Here is a 19302-nt window from a genome sequence, read left to right as displayed (position 1 = left end):
GTATTGAAATTGGGAAAAATTTTGGAACCATCCCATCACCAATAAACATGGAAAATGTTTTCTGCTTTTCAACTGACCATAACATCGCCGTTTTCAAGCCCCATTTAAATAAGTTCCCTTAGGTAATGTCTTTTTCTCATCCTTGCAACCTCTTTGTCACAGAAAAGCCATTCTTCCATCTACAGTTCCCCCTTTGCAAAACATTACTAACAAACACTCGTCTATCTAAAACCACTGTCAACAATTTGCTTCACTATCTGCGCTTTTATCTAAACATAAGTTCCATGAACAAAGTTTCTTTCCTAGAACTACCTGCTTATGGAACTCTGTACTGTGGATTTGCTTTTCAACTATCTACAGTACGGTCGTTTTCAAGTCCAATGTAAACAAATTCTTGTCAAACCATTCTTTTAAATAAAATTCTACCCCATTTTTATCACTACCGATCATGATGCTATTGTCTCACTGTGACTATTTTACACTCATGAACCTTTACCCTAGAGTGACCTACTAGCTTTGATAAGTGGTGGCCCGCAAGTAAGAACAAAATCTTTTCACTCAGAATTTGACCCAAGTTTTCAACCCTCACAATTGTTTCTAGATATTTTGTATTAAATTCTCAGCATTATTTGAATAACTGAATCAATATATTGACAATTTGATATTTTTTTTTTGACATTTTATTTTTTTTTCTTTAAACATCAATATTTTTTTTTTTTTTTTGCCTGTTACAAAACAATTTGAGCAGAACTGATTCATATCCAATAATACGAAGCAACACGCCCACTAAAAATTTTGAATTCATAACCAAACTAATTGGAAAAACTAGTGAACATGAACTTTAGCAGAATCCTAAAAATGCTGCTCGGCACCATTTCAAAACACATTGTATGAAATCATTTTTATTCATTTTTATGATTTGGATTTTTCAAACTGCTATTCCTTTTGCGGATTAGTTTTAGCTTATCAAACTCGAACAAATGTCCTGTTGCGAGACAGAAAAATAAATAGATGTAGTCTGCAAGGACCTGTTGCATAGTGGATAAAATATTTGGTAAAATTGTAAGTTATATTCTTCTGGGGGTTAGAGGTTTAATCCCCAGTGTGGGTGACATTAAAAAATAAAATTATGAATTACTTAGGCCTGCTGATGGAACGAGAGCATGCTACCTTCGTGGATTAAATACAGAGTTTGACTAGGGATAAGCCGATTCCGATATTTTTCGATTCCGATACAATTACCGATTCTTTATAAATCTCTAAATATTTACTGTAAAAAGGTGTTATTTTTTTTATGATTACCGTAAAAAACCTATGTTAAGTTTGCATATATTTTCTCAAACGTGAAAATACACTTTTGGGGGTAATTTGTAGATTTGTTTGGCTGGGAATTTAAAATAAATATTTAGCATTATATAATTACTACCAGCTGCAGAAGATTTTGTTTAAAAAAAAAAAAAAAAAAAAAAAAAAAAAAAAAAAAAAAAAAAAAAAAAAGACAATTAAAAGGAATTTTTTTTTTTAGTATTTTTACATAGTCATCACCACTTATCAAAGCCCAGAGACCACTCGAGAATAAGGGTTAAGAGTGTACAATAGTCAATTGAACAATAGTAATTGTTAGGAATGGAAATTCGATAAATTTGTTAACTTAAGTGGAACGGCTCATCAAGAATTTGTTTACATTGGACTTGACAGTCAGATTGTAGTCAGCTGGAAAGCAGGCAATCGGAAGAGAATTCCACAGGCGTGCAATTCTAAGAAAGAAGCTTTGTTCATGGAATTTATGTTTAGGCTTAGGCACAGATAAAGAATGGGGGGGGCGGATTATTGATAGAAGAGTGCTTCTTGTGAAAGTTTGGCGAGGGGGGACCATAGATTGAAGCTCAGACGAGCACCTGCCATGAGACAAACTCGCAACATCTCTTCTGTGAGACAGAGGTTGCAGCGAAGAGAAAAGGATATCTATAAGGCTCCGAAGTCTATTTTGAACTCTATCAAGCCAGGACAAGTCCTTTCTAGCAGCTCCTGGCCAAATATGGCAACAGTACTCCATCCTTGGACGTACCTGGTTCTTATATAGATAAAAAAAATTGCATCAGCATGGAGATATCTACTGGATCGATAGAAGGATCGCACCATTTTTCGAGCAGTTTTGGCATTGAAAAATAAATACAAATTACATAGATTTCGATACCCCAAAAAGTTTCGATTTTTCCGATTCCTGATTAATCGTCCCAACACTAGGAGATAGAAGTTACGTAAACTGAAACATTGTGAAAATAACACTGAAGATGAGAACAGCAGTCCAAAGGATCTAATTAAATCCTAATCTCAAAAATTCAGAAACATTTTTTTTTATATAATTTTATATATAAAAAAAAAAAAAAAAAAAAAAAAAAATGTAATATTAATCGAATAAATAAACATTACTATCTTGCAATTAATCTACACTTCTCAGGATAAACGTTGTCCTTTTTCAGGACAATTTATCTTTCAGCTTGTCAAACTGTTGTTCGACCTCAGTACAGCGTTAGCACTTCAATTATCATCATTAAAGAGACCAAACACTGATTATATCTATTCATGTGGTACTGGTGACCAAACCTACCACATATTTGTACCTTTATCAACGACCCCATTTTTGCAGTTCACTATTCCTGCATAAGATCAGATGTGTCAAATGGAAGCGATTTCCCCTCAAACAAGGAAAATGACCACAGAGACGTAAAGGGTTACCATGAATTAAGGACCATGTCTACAAAGACACTAAGAAGGGAGTTGAGCAACAAACACAAGCTTCAGGTTAGTACAGTAGGGGAAATAGAATACAGAGGGGGTTCCAAAGTCTAACAGTTTGAGGAAAGAAACTTTCAAAGTAGAAGGCTCTCCAGAATCAAGGGAGCTCTACAATGAAGATGTGGGATTTTGCTGCTTGTCAGGAGGTATTTATGCTGAGGAGGCACCAGTTCTATAACTAGGTATTTAGTTCTCTCCCATTACAAGAACTGTGACACTAGGGTCAGAAGTGGCGATTGAAAAGTCAGCGCTCCAACGAAAATGCACTTTGCAGAGAAACTCTCTAATTCCTCTCACAGTCACTCTTTCCCAGAAATCTTTCTATATCCACTTCAACTATCTACCCTGGAGGGACCAAGTCTTTCATTTCAGAGACGTCCAAGTTTGACCAACAACTTTACAGAACTAATCCATCCAGACACTTCTCGATGATGACGCCAACAGTTGAAGCAAATCCTTTTCTGACTGTGTGTACCTTTTATGATGCAATAAAATTGTGCTTTCTTTACACGTTTAACTCTTATGTTTGTCATCCTTGTCATTGCTGTGTTTGTCTTGTGTCAATAAAGACGGATGCCCATCATTGGCCATGACAACACTTTGTTGAGGCAAATAAAACGCTTATATTCAACTTAATTCATATTTATCATCCTTCCTTCCCCTTCTATATTCTCTTTGTCTCTCAAATTCATCAGGTGATCTTTTTTCGATGGAAATCTTTCCAGACAAGGCAAGAAGCCACTTGATGTAAGGGGCTGAAAAAAAAAAAAACATTTCAAAATCCAAACCTAGCCAATGATAAGTGTTATATGAATAGATTCAGAGTCTGAAAACAGCAATTCTTCCCCTTTTGTCAGAAACATACACGGAATGTAAGGACTAATGGACAAAATAAGAAAAGCAAGAGTTACAAGACTTCTGTTAAAAGTAAGCCAAAGTTCCACTCACAAATCCATTACTACAAATTCACATTTTTGTCGTATTAGGATCAACATGTATTTGTTATTTTGTCAAAAGAAAAAAGCCTTCAAAATCCAGACAATTTTTTTTTTTTCCAAATACAGAGTGCATCATTTTGGCAAGCTGAATTTTCTCCACATTAACTGTTTAACTATATATAACTATAGCACCCGCATCAGGAAGCTTACAAGAACGAAGAAATCCAACACATTGCCATGCGGTTGCTGCTAGCGAACTGATGCCAATTCACTTTATGAAATCCAAGTGAAATTGCACCCTGATATGTCAACTAGCTTATCAGTTTCCCTGTAATTTTTCTTAGAATTTGCACAAGTTTCTATTAAAAGAAGAAGAAAAAAAGTGTGGTTGTCACCACAAAGATTTGAGATGAAAAAATTTAAAAAACATGAATTTTATTTGGTTTATTCATACTATTCTCATCTGTTTTATTTTCTCTTTTCAACCAATACACCATCAGCCTTAACATTCAAGAAAAGTTATCGCATGTACACAAAATCATCTGAAATTTGAAATCGCTTTGTTTGTCCAGTCTATAACCATTTCCGGACACTCCTTGCAAAAAGCGCTAAAAAACTAGAACACAAATAGAAAAATCTGTGGGAAAATCCGGTAATTACAGAAATAATATGAAGTCACGTGTACGATAAGAACGGTTCCAATGAGGATCAATATATTTTTAAATGCATCTCAAAACAAATGCATGCGAGTTTGACTCAAATTTTATAAATCAGACAAGAAATGGTCCAGAAATTTTGTTGCCGTTGCCAATTCGTAGCCATCACTCGATTTACGAGATCACAAAAATAAAAACATTATCTAGTACTTGATGCATGCATCCTTGCACAAGGAGCCATAGCTCAACGGATAAAGTACCAAGTAAAATTCAATTTTAAATGACACTTTTCTGGAGGTTGAAGGTTCCATCTTCAGTGCAGGCGATACTAAGAATATTATTGCAAATGGCTGATGCAAAAAGAGCATGCTTCCAGGATTCTGTTCAAAATACCTTACAGATTCTCAAATTCGGCAAGATACAACTGAAGAAAGTTTGAGGTTACATCAGCCGAAACATTGAGAATAAGATGAGAACACTAACCCAACTAATCCAATTTATAAATCCTCATCTCAAAAATTCAGAAACGATTAAAAATGGATGGGAATTGTGGATGTCCAAAGTAATTTAGTGTTATGTTCAGGACATAATACCAGTAAAAATAAATAAAGGAAAATAAAATATATATATATGAAATTTAAAATAAGGTCTCTCCGCCCGATAGTATGTGTGTTATTTTGTGTGTCACATCTTTTTCCTTCAGAGTAACTGTCGTTTAATTGGTATGACCTTCCATTTCGTATGATAAATGATTTTACCAAATATTCTTTATAAGTTTTGAAGAGAACTGATGGCACCCAAGGCATCTATTTTTTATAAATAATTTTACCAAGAATTCTTTGAGTTTTGGTTTCGGTTATAGCAGAAGGAACTCAAGTTTTTATATATATTTTCTTCATAAGTTTTGGTTTTGATTAAAGTTATATGGATTTTTTTTTTTTTTTTAATTACAACAACATATAAGAATCGATAAAAAAAACATTTTTTTTTTAAATAACTATAATAATATATACGAAATCTACATGCATTAAAATATCATATTTAAGCATATTTTACGACGAGGCTATGCCGGGCATCCTTGCTAGCTTAAATTAATACTTTTGCATCCACAGAATGCTAATATCAATATATTACATATGAAAAAGTCCACTGTGAAATTTCCACAGGTCCTGCTAGTTATTCAATAATATGCTAAGGCATTTTATGTTTGTCCGAATGTTAAGATTCTTCACAAATTGAAAACAATCAAATTGTCGGATGAGGACTATGATAAAAGTAAATAATTACAGTTTACCCATTTAAAAATGAATTGCACCAAAATCAAATAATGTACTATCAACTAAAACAATATATTTTCAAAAAAATTGTTTTATTGAACGAAGAATAGTTAACTGACAATGATTTTTATGGTAAGAAGACAGAATACGTGCAGGGACATGCAGAGAGGAGGGGTGCTAGAGGTGCCCAAGCATCTGCCCCTTTTACTCCTGTTTAAAAAGTGGCCTTTTCAGAGGAATGCATTATAGGTCTGCGCCCACCATTACTATATTTTTGACGTCTTTCCCCCCCCCCACATGAGCACCTGCCCTGAAAAAAATCCTCTGCACGTCACTGAACTTGTGTATTGTTTTATAAAGTATTAAATGGTTTCAATTTTTAAAACACAAAAGAGATATTCGTTTTTTTTTTTTTTTTTTCAAAAATATCTAGCAGATAATTATTTTTATGGAAGAATAAAATAAATTTAAAATAAATGATTCTGACACTTATTTAAAAAAGGGAAGAGTAAATTGCACACGTTGATGTAGAAAGCACCATGGAGTTTTTATAACAATATCAAATAATAATAAACAATGATAATAATGATAATATCCCTATTATCACTATTTAATATTAAATAATAGTGATAATATTAAATAATTATAAGTAATATTAAATAATGCAAAATACTTGGGCATAGAAATACAGATAAACTCATCCAAGAAAGGAGACAGGACGTCATAATTTACAAGGAAAAAAAACTGCTAAATTTTAGATTTTGCGATCTCACCAGACGACACCATAAATATCAAAAAGAAGGGGAAAAGAAGCAAATACATGCGACTTGCCAAAGACTTGAAAAGAATATGGAACATGAACAAAGTGAATATAATACCAATACTTGTAGGAGCACTAAGAACAGTGGTCATTGCCAGTGAGTAATTAATGGTAAGCGTCAGGTGTGATAACGCAAAGTTATAAACAATGGTTATCAAATGAGGTGGCGCCAGGGAACATCATCGGTTATTATCAGCGAGTACCCACCGATGATGATTTGTGTGAAAACTCCAAGTCAAAAGAGCAGAAAACTGAATATTTTGCAAAAGTTTTCTAGCAACTGTTATCGTCGGTATTCTTCGATAGTGTCTAGAACGTCAGGCTGAAGAAGGAAGAGGTAATGCTTGGGATGCTGACCTATAGAGACTGAATGAGGCCATACTCCTACTTGGTATACTGCCCACATAAATATGATGTAGCACAAGGCCAAAATGTGGGGAGAGCAAGCCAGTGTCCGTAAAGAAGGGACACTCTGGCCTCTTAAAAATTGTCTGGGAAATCAAATAGACATTCCCCGATCGGGGCACTTCAGGCAGTTAGCAATAAACTTCCTCTCCAAAGAGAGAAGGTAAGACCTCGGAGGGTGGACCTCCTTGGATTGCCTAGAACGAGTATCCCGGCTCCACCGACTGACATTCTGGGGTCAGTACTGTGTATATAAAGAAACATGCGTTTTCATTGACAGGTGATTTAAAAAAAAAAAAAAAAAAAATTATGGAAGAGAGAGTGGAAACAAGAAACATTGTACTGTTCAAGAGATTTACAATGGTAAATTTAGGTGTTTGTTTACATTGGTGATCTTTTAAACTAACTCATTTCAGGTGAAAACATTACGTACTTACATGCCTTATCGAAATTAATATAAATTCAAAAATTATGAAAAATGATCCAGTAGATGAGTTAGAAGTATTTTAAGTAAATAAATTGAAAAAGAAAAAAATCAATTACAATTACGTTCCCAGACAGCGTTTTTAAAGATGACGGACTCTTCATTTAAGTCAAGGGTTATCTCTATTGGTCATACTGAATTGGTCGCACAGCTCTTCCACATTAAAAAACAGACAATTCGATAAATTCTATTTTTATTTGCAATTATTATTATTATTTTTTTTTTATAATTTTGGGAACTTATACTTATTTCGACATGACACATTAAGTACGTAATAATGTTTTCACCCGAAATGGGTTGGTTTAAAAAGATGACCAATGCAAACAAGTACCTAGGTTTATATTGCTTTGACTTTTAAAGCTGAAACATTCTTAAAAGCAAAACAGGTTTGTTGCCAGCTGTTTTTTTTATGTTCAAATTTTAAACAAAAAGTCATTTGAACTCCTTCCTCCTACATGTTTTGGAAAAGAACAAGAATTTGCATTCCAACTTAATTCAACAAACTTAATCGAATTTATTTGAATTATTCAGAATATTATTCTCAGCTTAGCTATATTCGCAACGTTTCGGTCGGTTTAACCTTCTGGTTGGGTTAAGCAATTCTATCTCTGCAGAGTTAATGAAACGTTCAGTTCAAAATTAAATTACAAGTTCCGAAGTTCGAACAGATTGAGGTTGGAGGTTACATCGGCCGAAACGTTATAAATATAACAGATGAGAATGATAATTCGAATGATCCAAATTGTTAATTCTCATCTAAAAAAAAAAAAAAAAAAAAAAAAAAGTGATTGGACATTTTCTACAATAGCCAACACAACAAAAGGGAACGAAAAAGAAAAAAAACCAAAAAAACAACAAATAAATGTTACCAAAGCGTTTATTTACTTTAAGACAAAAGTAGTGTCTAGTCTGTTAAGTTAGAATGAAAAAAGAAAAAATGACGATAAATAAACGTTTTAAAATAAGTTAAATACAAAATAACTTGTATTTGAATCCTTCAAACTACCGTTCTCATCTTGAGTGCTGTTTAAACAACTGGAATATGAAAGTGACACTCAAGATGAGAACAATAGTTAAATACGAATAATCAATCTCATCTCCAAAAATTCAGAAAAAAAAGTTATCCTAATAATTTATCTTGCCATTGGTTACATTTGTTGTACCCCCCCCACCTTTTTTTTTTGTTTTGTTGCCTATTGTAGGAAAAAATGTCAAAAAATTTATCTTTTCCAACCTCGGTTGAAAGGAATTTTGTATTTGGGAACACAATTGAATTATAATATTAGACTTAATTTTAAGCGATAACTGGCAATAAGATATTGGCTTTTTGGTTATTTCTGACTTCTGACCCCTCCTTCCTGTGTGAGATTATATATATATATATATATATATATATATATATATAATCAAGCAGTAAAGATTAGGTTTATAAGTCAAAAGCTTTAGTAAAAAGTGAATATAAATAATGCTCTTTATATAGTAACCAAATAAAGCTCAACCAAGATACAAAATATTGCTATTGTGATAAATTCTACAATTATAAGCAAACCTCTCATTGGCTGATTGGCCACCCACTGTCTTTATTTAGACCAATTAGATTGGTCGAGATTGTAACCAAGCGATGGGCTTGGCAGGTTTTTGAATGCCTTTTCTTTGAGTTTCAGAACAGCAGCCATAGAAAAAACATGGAACTCAACTCTCTGGATATGAGGCATTTGGCACCTCTGACCGTCGTCTCCTGGAGACTTTATGTTAAAGTCTACAATGATTAGGCTAAGTTATTATATATCTCCCAGAGACTTTTTAAGGTCAGAATTATTGACTTGTCTTAATGACAATTCCTTCAAATGAACATGTTTTATGAACTTCTCTGATGTCGACTCAAGTCGAGAATTGAATCCATCATCAGAAGGCATCTTAACCCCTTCAAACGACTGTAATTAATCAGATCTTTGAACAGTGCTGAACTCGAATGCCAGTTCCTGCTGAAGATAAAAGAACTATTACCTTTCGATGTGTTACCAACTCTACTCAGAGGCAAAATAGGCATTTCCTTTTTTTGCAATGAAGAACAAACAAATTTGTGTAAAGTTTTAGAGATATGCTTGGTTGTAATTGTTAATTTTTTGCCACCATTTTGGAGCAAAAGCAGGCGAGAAGAAAATTCTTCCGTTATAGAAAAAACACAACTTTAAGACTGTAAATATATGGCACTTATTGAACCGTGCTAAAATAACATTTAGAAAGCCATTCTAAACATGGAAGAGGAGGGCGTTTTGTAACTATTCTGTACTTTCACCTAACAATTTAATAAAGATATAAAACTTTAATTTAATTTGAAAATACTATTTAAAAATAGCACGGTTCAATAAGTGCACAAACACCAATTATATTTTACATAAATTTATTGTTCGACAGGATACTCAAATAAGATATTAAAAATTCCTATTTCCGCAAAGAATTTGCTGGTACTGAGATTAATTTAAACAGCATTATATAAAAACTAAACTGTAAATGCAAAAATAGTTTTTAGTACAAAGGGTTCATGAAGTGGGGGAAAAAATGAATAAAATAAATTAAAAGTCGAGGATTAAAAACGAAAAGATATGGAGAGGTTAAGTATTTTCAAGACTAAATGATGAGAAAATGTTCCCATAAGGATCCGGAATTCTGTTGACAAAGATTCAAATTAAAATCAAAAATGTGTAATAACCCAATATGTGAGGAATCCAAGTTTGTAGAAAAATCCGTTTGCAAGCAGTGGAGGAATAAAGATTATTTCGAATCGTTAAAGATTTTTCACTCCTGAATAATTTAGCCAGTGTGACCAAATTCATGATTTAAAGAAATAGAAAATTTCAATATATCTTAATTTGAGCATCATGCCTAACAATAAATTCATGTCAAAATATAAATTCACAATCTTAAATTTGTGTTTATATATATATATATGTGTTATATATATATATATATATATATATATATATATATATATATATATATATATATATGTGTGTGTGTGTATATATATATATATATATATATATATATACAAGAATATGTAGGTGTGTGCAAAACTATACAAAAACAGGCTCTTTTGTGATTGTATATTTCGACTAATATAACAAACATACTTGACTGATCCCCACCAAAAAGAGGAGGTATTGCCTGAGGAAAATGGTCTCATGACAACAGAACAGATACTATCCCCCTCCCGAGTTGAGCACTGAAGATAGTAATAAAAACTCCATCTATTATATAAAAAGCAGTTGTGTTTGTGTGCGTGTGTCCAGTTAAAAGTAAAAAGACTACAAAACAACGATCCATCAAGTTTATATTTCCATTGCCCGAGATGTATAATATCTCAAATTATGAAAGAAAAAAAAAAAAAAGATTATACATATATATTCCATAAGGGTCAACCAATTCCGATTTTGTTAGAGGGCTTCTTTTTTTTCTGCAGCTCTAGTAAAAATTATATTTTTCAACACATTAAAATAAGAAAAGAATGAGTTAGAAAGAGAAGATTTAAGAGATGTAGGGGAAATGAGAGAGAAAAAAAAAAAAAGAAAAATAAAGAGACGCCTGGGAGAGCAAGAAAGAGATAAAGGTAATTTAGCAGATTAACCAACAAACGACTACAACGAAAAAATAAAAATAAATATACAAGAAATAAATGTTACCGTAGCCAATAAAAGTTGATTTTTTTTTTACCTACCTGGCTCATTTGTTTGTGTTTTCAAGTAGTTTATATTGGTCTTTATTTAATCTCAAATTATGTTTTTCCGAGCGGATTAATAAAAAAATTAAAAAAATGGCATCTATTTTTGGAAAGCAAGCCTCGTTTTTAATTTTTGGGGGTATTTTTTGCGAGAGTACCAAGAGTACTATAGACACCCCAACCTCCCCATGTTAAGAACGGCTTTCGAGGTTGGGGGGTGTTTATTTCGAAAGCCGTTCTTAACACGGGGAGGTTGGGGGTGTTTATTCTAAAAGCCGTTCTTAACATGGGGAGGTTGGGTCGTTTACACTATGCTGGGTACTCGTAAAAAAAAAAAAAAAAAATACCAAAACAATTCAAAACACCTGTAAACCTTGAATTCAAAACGAGGGTTGCTTTCTAAAAAAGATGCCGCCATTTCTTTTCTTTTTTTTTTTTTTTTTTTTTTAATCCACTCGGAAAAACTGAATTTTTGAGATTAAATAAAGAGCAATAAAACTACTTGAAAACACAAACAAATGAGCCAGGTAGGTAAAAAAAAAAAAAAAAAAAAAAAAAATCAACTTTTATTGGCTACGGTAACATTTATTTCTTGTGTGTATATATATATATATATATATATATATATATATATATATATATATATATATATATATATATATATTAATTTTTTTTCGTTGTAGTCGTTTGTTCGTTAATCTGCTAAATTAATCAGATGGAAGTCTAAATACAATGATGTTACACAAACTATAACTTCTCTTTAGATTTTTATGACCCTGAGCAACGCAGGGTAACCTTGCTAGTTATAAATAGAAGTATAGTACGATTTCGGTTTCAGAGAGATATCAAATCGATATCAGTAATAAATGCATCGCATTTCTGGCTACACATGTGCATACATATTTCAATAGAAATCCAAGACAAACTAAAAATTTCGTCAGATACTAGTAGAGATTTCGGCCGACCTGAAGAATCTTATCCTCTTTTTTCTGAATTTTTTAGCGGATTATTATCGAATGGACACTAGCATACGAGATTATCAAAGAAAAGTCAATATTTAAATATTTGTATGGGTACTCAGTTTCTAATGGAACAAACACCCATTTATTTATTTATTTTATTTATTTATTTTTTTTTTTAACTATTTGACGTTTTAAGGCCAAATTTCGCGAATGTAGCCTTTTTTTTTTTTAAAAGTAATTTTGCCTTATTTTTCAGATTTTAAAAAGCGAAATTGCATAAAATAGCTAAATTACTTTTACAAAAGTTGAATTCGCGAAATTTGGCATAAAACGTCAAATTGTTCTAAAATGGACAATCGACTAGAACGTTGCATTAGAACTAAGCACCCCCCCCCCTTCTACAAATATTTAAATATTGACTTTTTTTTTTTTTTTTTTTTTTTGGATAATCGGAATTCACTGGAAAAAAAAATGGTGCAAGATTCTTTAGGTCTACCGAGATTTCATTAATATCTAGCATGCAAAAATGTTAGTATAAATAAAAATGGCGCTTTTTTTCGGAATAGGTATCCATAGATGTGTAGCTAACAGTTCAAACTACAAACGGAGAGAAAGCCATATAAAGTCACGACTTTTACCGAAATATTAATATATATTTTTAAAAAAGGCATTATTATTTTGTCAACACGTAATTGAGCACTCTGGTCATTTCTCCTCTCCTAAAAGAAAACATCTTGTTCTATTTACAAGCCAGCACACTAGGTGAAGTTCACTCTGGCACACAAATGCCTGAGCAGCCCCGACAGCATTTCTCCGCTTCAGATTACCAGCAAACAGGAGGGAAAGGTGTGTTTTAACTATTCTTTACTTTCACTTAACAATTTAATGAAAAAAAAAAAAATAAGATATCGTAAAACTTAATTTGAAAATACTATTTAAAAAAAAAAAAAATAGCGCGGTAACAAAAGTGCATAAGCACCCGGAAAGCTACTTGTTTGCGGAAAATTTAAATGCGATATTAGTTTTTAGCATACCCAAAAACCTGCAATCGTCATTTGAAAGGTTTGTGACCTATTTGCGTTTTAAATATTTCATGGCTTTAAATAAACGTTCTGAACATAACGAAGCAGTATTTGTTTATGTTATCGACTAAACTGGATACTTTTCTCATTAATGGAACTTTAAAGGCTTATAGCTAGTAAATATTTAGTACTTGCGCAGTTTAGTTTACAGACTGCTTTTTATTAGATTTATTTTTTTTGGGGGGGGGGTAGAATTTTTACGGTATATTTTGTTTAATATATTGTTGGTACTTATGCACTTATATTACCGCGCTGAAATAACATTATTTAGAAAGCCATTCTTAACATGGGGAGGGTGTTTTGTAACTATTCTGTACTTTCACCTAACAATGTAAAATTGAATTTAACATGGAAATAATATTAAAAAAAAAAAATAGCGCGGTAACAGATGCAAAAGCATCAAATTGTTACGTGAAAGTACAATAGTTGGTATTATTTTACTTTAAGGCCCGGCCCGTCTCACGTCCGTATATAACAAAATATTTTTTTTTTGTAGATTTCGGTGTGCTAAAAACGAATCTGAAAACCGTTTCTGTCGCAAAAAAATATTTTTCATGACATGAAATCACTTTTCCATGTAAATTTAACTTAAATGAGCACCCACTTTCTGGCCACTTAAGAGTTTTTTGTGTTTATTGGCTAAAAAGTTTTGTTTTTTTTATTTCTTTTACATGGTATTAACCCCTGAACTCTGGGACTATTTTCCATTTCACAGCCTATCCTTCGTTTACGCTACGCGCGAGCATAAACGAAGGCTGTTAAATGTGCACTCGCGTACCAAACTGCCTAGTCACAGAGTAGTATTGGCGAAAAATTAAAATTAGACGAAAAAACAAGTAGTTTTCCAAATATTAAACTATGTAATTCTCTATGTCATCACGGGTCGCCATTTTGTACGCACAAGCGCGCATTTGGTACGCGAGTGCACATTTAACAGCTTTCGTTTATGCTCACGCGTAGTGTAAACGAAGGATAGTCTGTGAAATGGAAAATAGTCCCAGAGTTCAGGAGTTAATGCGCTTGCGCGTACAAAAATGGACAGCCGTGATAACAGAATTAAATGGTTTCATGTTTGGAAAACTACTTGTTTTTCGTCTAATTTTAAATTTTCGCCAATACTACACTGTGACAAGCAGTTCGGTACGCGAGTGCACATTTAAAAGCCTTTTTTATGCTCGCGCATAGCGTAAACGAAAACTGGGCTGTGAAATGGAAAATTGTCCAAGAGCTAAGGGGGTTAATATCATACAAACGGTAAATTTGCGGTAATTTCCCTCGGGTGGTATTTCCTATAAAATGATTTAGTAAATTTTTATCTAGTTTCAACCTTAACATTTTCCTTTAAAATGACGACTTTTAAAAGTTTTCGGGTATGCTGAAAACGAATATCGCATTTAAATTTTCCGCAAATAAGTAGCTTTCCGAATATGAAGCAATGTTATTCCTTATGTTATTGCTCATGGCGATCTTGGTACGTGCAACTGCAAGCGCGTGTAGTTTCTCCGAGCTGCGTTTACACGCAAAAACGCGCGTACCAAGACGGCTACTAACATAAATGATATTGCCTAATATCCGTAAAACTACATATTTGCGAAAAATTTGAATGTGATATTCGTTTTCAGCATACCCTAAAACCTTAAACAAGTCATCTTTTTAAAGAAAAATGCTTAGGTGGAAACCAGGTAAAACTTATCAAAACAAAGGAAGTCGTTTGACATTTGAGTTTAATGAATGAAAAAGGAGTGTCACTTACCATCAGCTCGGACTTTTTCCGGGTGGTTTTGTTTCTGGGTGGAAATAGGATCCGTTAGAGACATTTTCTCACGATTTGTTTTCTTTCAACTTGAAAAGCAGTGATTCCTTGTCTTAATTAGTCCAGTTTAGAAAGAATTAAACATCCCAAAATTGTTAACAAAATAAGTAGACACTCAAGACTTCTGCTCCCCACTTTTTTGTTGTTGTTGTCGTCGTTGGGCACTGGAGAGAGGAGCTCGATGTTTTAGGACTTTTTTCTTATAATATATACATATATATTTATATACACTTGCATGTAAGAGAATAAATAGTTCCTTTTCTTTCGCTTTACTAGCTTATTAAACGGATAGAAAGCGATACTTCACTTTTTTATAACGATAAGCAGAAGAACGTAATTGTACAATTTGAAAAAATGTGTTTTGCTTCCTCCATGAGATTTGACCGACCGGTGTTGTTTGAAGTTATTTCCCGTTAAATAAAGTTCCGGCCTGATGTTTTTCGAACCACATATACACAAATATTTATATATTTGTTTGTTAATTACTTATATAAAATATATAACAAAATGTTATTCTTGTTGCGATGATATTTTTCTTTCCTCTTCTTCGTTGGATTTCTTTTTCTTCTTTATTAACCAATTCATGCTGTTCGTCCGTTTCTTTATTTTCGATTTTGTGTAACCTTTCGGAGAAATTACAGAAAAAAATGCATTATTTTTGTCGTACATCGGTCAGAAAATTAAAAAACAAAAGCAAAAACAACAAAAAAAAAAACTATGTCAATTTTGATTTATCATTTTTTTTCTTTCAAACAGGAATTCCGTCCGTTCGAACAAGAGGGAGAAATGATCCAGCGTTGCAAACAGCCGCTCTGGGCTGGACAACCATTCAAAACCAAAGAGATTCATTTACTGGTGAACAAGTTTCTAACGAATCAACATAATTGCATTTTCTTTGTGTCGTTTACTAAAAAGATAAAACAAGATGTACGCTTCTCTCTTTGTCAGATCTTTTTTTTGTTGTTGTTTTTTTTGTTTTTTACGAAGTCGTTGTTCAAGCCATTGATTGAAAAAGGTAAAAAAAAAACAACAAAAAAAAACACTGAAAATCCTTGGATTTGTTTGTTATTAATGTTCTGATTTTCTTTCAAGTAATAAATAATTCTTTCCAAAGTAATGTCTTCACTTTATATGTCGCTGTCATTAAATTGGATTCCCCTTCAAGTTTTATTTTTCTAGGTTTGCGTTCGCCATGGTAGAAGCAATCACAAAAACGGACGCGCACAGATTAAATAACAAAAGTAAAGCGACCTGCTCGACAAGCCACGCCCTTTCTCTGCTATCTTGCGTACTACGTCATCAATATATGCTAACCTGGTTATTTTTTAGTGCAAGTCCAAAATTTAACCCAATTTTAAAAAAAGGTGGGGGGGGGGGAAAAGACAGGAAAATCGTTATTATATACGGAACGAAAATGTCATATTCCAAAAAATTCGCTTAAATTGATCGAATAATTTGTGTGTGTGTGTCTGTGTGTGTGTGTGTGTGTGTGTGTATATATATATATATATATATATATATATATATATATATATATGTGTGTGTGTGTGTGTATGAGAATTAGGTACCTCCAACGCGTACCACAGTTTTAACGGTATTATTTTACTTTAAGACTCGTCTCACGTTCGTACATAACAAAATATTTTTTTTTTGTAGATTTTGGTGTGCTAAACACGAATCTGCAAACCGTTTCTGTCGCAAAAAAAAAAAAAAAATAGTTTCCATGATATAAAGAAATTATTTTTTCGAAAAGTGGGTGATCACTTTTCCGTGTAAATGAAACTTAAAATGAGCACCCACTTTTTGGCCACCTGAGAGAGGGAGCATTTTTTGTGTGTTTATTGGCTATAAAGTTTTTCGTTTGATTTCTTTTGCATGGTATTAACCCCTGAACTTGGGACACTTTTTCATATCACAGCCTAGCCTTCGTTTACGCTATGCGCAAGCATAATCGAAGGCTGTTAAATGTGCACTCGCATACCAAACTGCCTTGTCACAGTGTATTATTGGTGAAAAATTAAAATTCGACGAAAAACAAGTAGTTTCCAAATATTAAACCATGTAATTCTATATGTTGTCACGGGTGGCCATTTTGTACGCACAAGCACGCATGTGGTCAATGCGCGCGCATACAAAAATGGCCAGCCGTGATAACATAGAATTACATGGTTTAATATTTGGAAAACTACTTGTTTTTTGTCTAATTTTTAATTTTCGCCAATACTACACTGTGACAAGGCAGTTTGGTACGCGAGTGCACATTTAAACAGCCTCTTTTATGCTCGCGTGTAGCGTAAATGAAGGCTGGGCTATGAAATGGAAAATAGTCCCAGACTAAAGGGGTTAATACCATACAAACGATAAATTTATGACGGAAACGGTTACCATATTCTTTTAAAACACACCGAAAACTACAAAAAACTATTTTTTTCTATACGAATGTGAGACGAGCCTTAAAGTAAAATAATACCGATTTTTCTTTATTTTTTAATTTCCTCGTGTCTTTATTGAAAGATGAAAACAGAAAAAGAAATCGAAAAAACCTTTTAGCCAATAATCACTAAAAAAAAAAATGCCCCCTCTCTCAGGTGGCCAGAAAGTAGGTGCTCATTTTAAGTTAAATTTACATGGGAAAGTGATCACCAATTTTCGAAAAAGTAATTTCTTCATATCACGAAAACTATTTTTTGTGACAGAAACGGTTTTCAGATTCATTTTAGCACACAGAAATCTACAAAAATATATTTTGTTATATACGAACGTGAGATGAGCCTTAATGTAAAATTTTACCGTTTTAACCCTCCCCCCCCCCTGTATGTAACACGATGTAACTGTAATTTAATTTAATATCATCATCCGAACTTTTTTACTATTTAAAAGAATAAGCTTCAAATAAACTGCTAATATTTTTTTAAAAACATTTACAGCATACAAAAATAATGAAAATGTGAGACAAATATCGTGTTTACATTATCGACGCTGTAAAACAACGTTCCTATGTAGTGACGTTTTTGAAACCGTAGGCACACGGGCACACCCATGTTTTAAAAATCTAGCAAAAATCAGATCATTGTCATATCTTCCTGAAATTTTCGATATTCAATCATTATTAAATAAACTTACATAATAAAAGTAGGTTTCGTTAAATATATTAGAGAAAAATTTTTAGGTGTTCTACCTCCTTCCAATTTCATGTTACGAAAATGAAACAAAATAAATGTAGGTCGATAAAAATTTCAACATTTTTTAAAGCTGAAAAGATCAAATAATAATAAAAAAATATATTTATATAATAGAATATATGACTCTTGAGATAATGAAAATTGCAAAAGCAAAATTGACTAAAAAAAATCGTTTGGATTTGATTATTTAAAATGACAGAGAGTGATAATCAAATTTTGCGCTTCTTTTTTTTTCTTTTCCAAAAAAGTACGGACGAATGTAAGCAGCAGAATCTTTAGATACATGTCTCAACACAACGGGTTAAAATTAATTTTATCGTCTGTCTAGTTCGTTATTAAAAAGATAAGTCTTATATTATTTTTTATTCATTTTTTATTGTACATTTTATTTATTCATAAGTTTCTGCGTAAATGATCTTCCATAGAAATTGACCCAGACTATAGTAAACACACGAAATGATGACGTCACTAATTAATGTGTACAATGATGACGTTCTACACAACGGTTTGGAGATGCCTAATGAGAATAATGGAAATAGTATTCGACGAAATAGAGAAATAAAAAAGGAACAAACCAAGTTATGTGTTCATCAACGTTTCATCTTTATTGTAAGACTTCTTTAGTGGGGTAGTTGTACCCCAGCTAATTATTTATCTTTTAGAACCCTCGATAAAAAACGACAAACTCCTTTTAACATTAAACCTTTGCAAGTCTTTATTCCACGGGATGATAGTGGTGGAGCTCGAAGTTCTTGAGTCAGGTCCACGTCGGACTGTCGGTGCTGGGAGAGGAGGAGAGGAAGGTGTGTCTTCGCTCGCGGCTCTGTGCTGACTGTTGGATGTCCCCTCCACTCTTTTTAGGGACAGCAGGATCAATGCGCCCTGCCTGTCGATTGGCCAGTCTATAGCCGAAGAACTTACAGGGAAGCATTGATCCGCCAGAGAGTATAGTTCATTGGGGGGGGGGGGTTGCTACACTTCCTCTGGATGAATGAAATTAAGAAAACAAAACATCAGCACAAATATTTGAAAATAATTTTTGGATGAAATGAAATGTATGACCCTGTTCCATGTCAGAAACGGAAAAAGTCGTCGAAATTTTAAAAAAATAGAAAAGGCAGGGGGCATAGGGTTGTGAAAGAAAGTACTTTCTTTTATAACGT

General features: G+C 32.8%; 1 protein-coding gene and 1 long non-coding RNA gene across 6 annotated transcripts in view; one reads left to right on the top strand and one right to left on the bottom strand.

Annotated features, from left to right (window-relative positions):
* Positions 1-15352, bottom strand: part of LOC145291174 (rho GTPase-activating protein 1-like) — a 290865-nt gene extending 275513 nt beyond the window's left edge. For 2 of the 4 annotated variants that reach the window (XM_080136717.1, XM_080136718.1), the window contains exon 1: positions 14898-15137. In XM_080136717.1, the coding sequence (XP_079992843.1) occupies positions 14898-14961 (64 nt within the window). In that variant the 5' untranslated portion in view covers positions 14962-15137. Of the gene's footprint in view, positions 1-14897 lie in introns of all 4 variants that reach the window. The other 2 variants (XM_080136719.1, XM_080136720.1) reach the window with 2 other exon arrangements.
* LOC145291176 (uncharacterized) lies at positions 11550-15967 on the top strand. Of its 2 annotated transcripts, none has more exons than XR_013869344.1 (2): positions 11550-11627; positions 15714-15846. It is a non-coding gene; the product is annotated as an uncharacterized LOC145291176 (long non-coding RNA). The 2 variants fall into 2 exon arrangements; XR_013869343.1 differs by lacking the exon at positions 11550-11627 and adding an exon at positions 12725-12908 and having other exon boundaries at positions 15714-15967.
* The last annotated feature ends 3335 nt before the right edge of the window (positions 15968-19302 follow it).

The sequence above is a fragment of the Euprymna scolopes genome, chromosome 12 (assembly GCF_053919585.1).
Source record: "Euprymna scolopes isolate OS-2025 chromosome 12, ASM5391958v1, whole genome shotgun sequence".
NCBI classification, from domain to species: Eukaryota; Metazoa; Mollusca; class Cephalopoda; order Sepiida; family Sepiolidae; genus Euprymna; species Euprymna scolopes.
The sequence above is the reverse complement of the archived record's forward strand: the minus strand, read 5'-3'. Positions and strand labels throughout refer to the sequence as shown.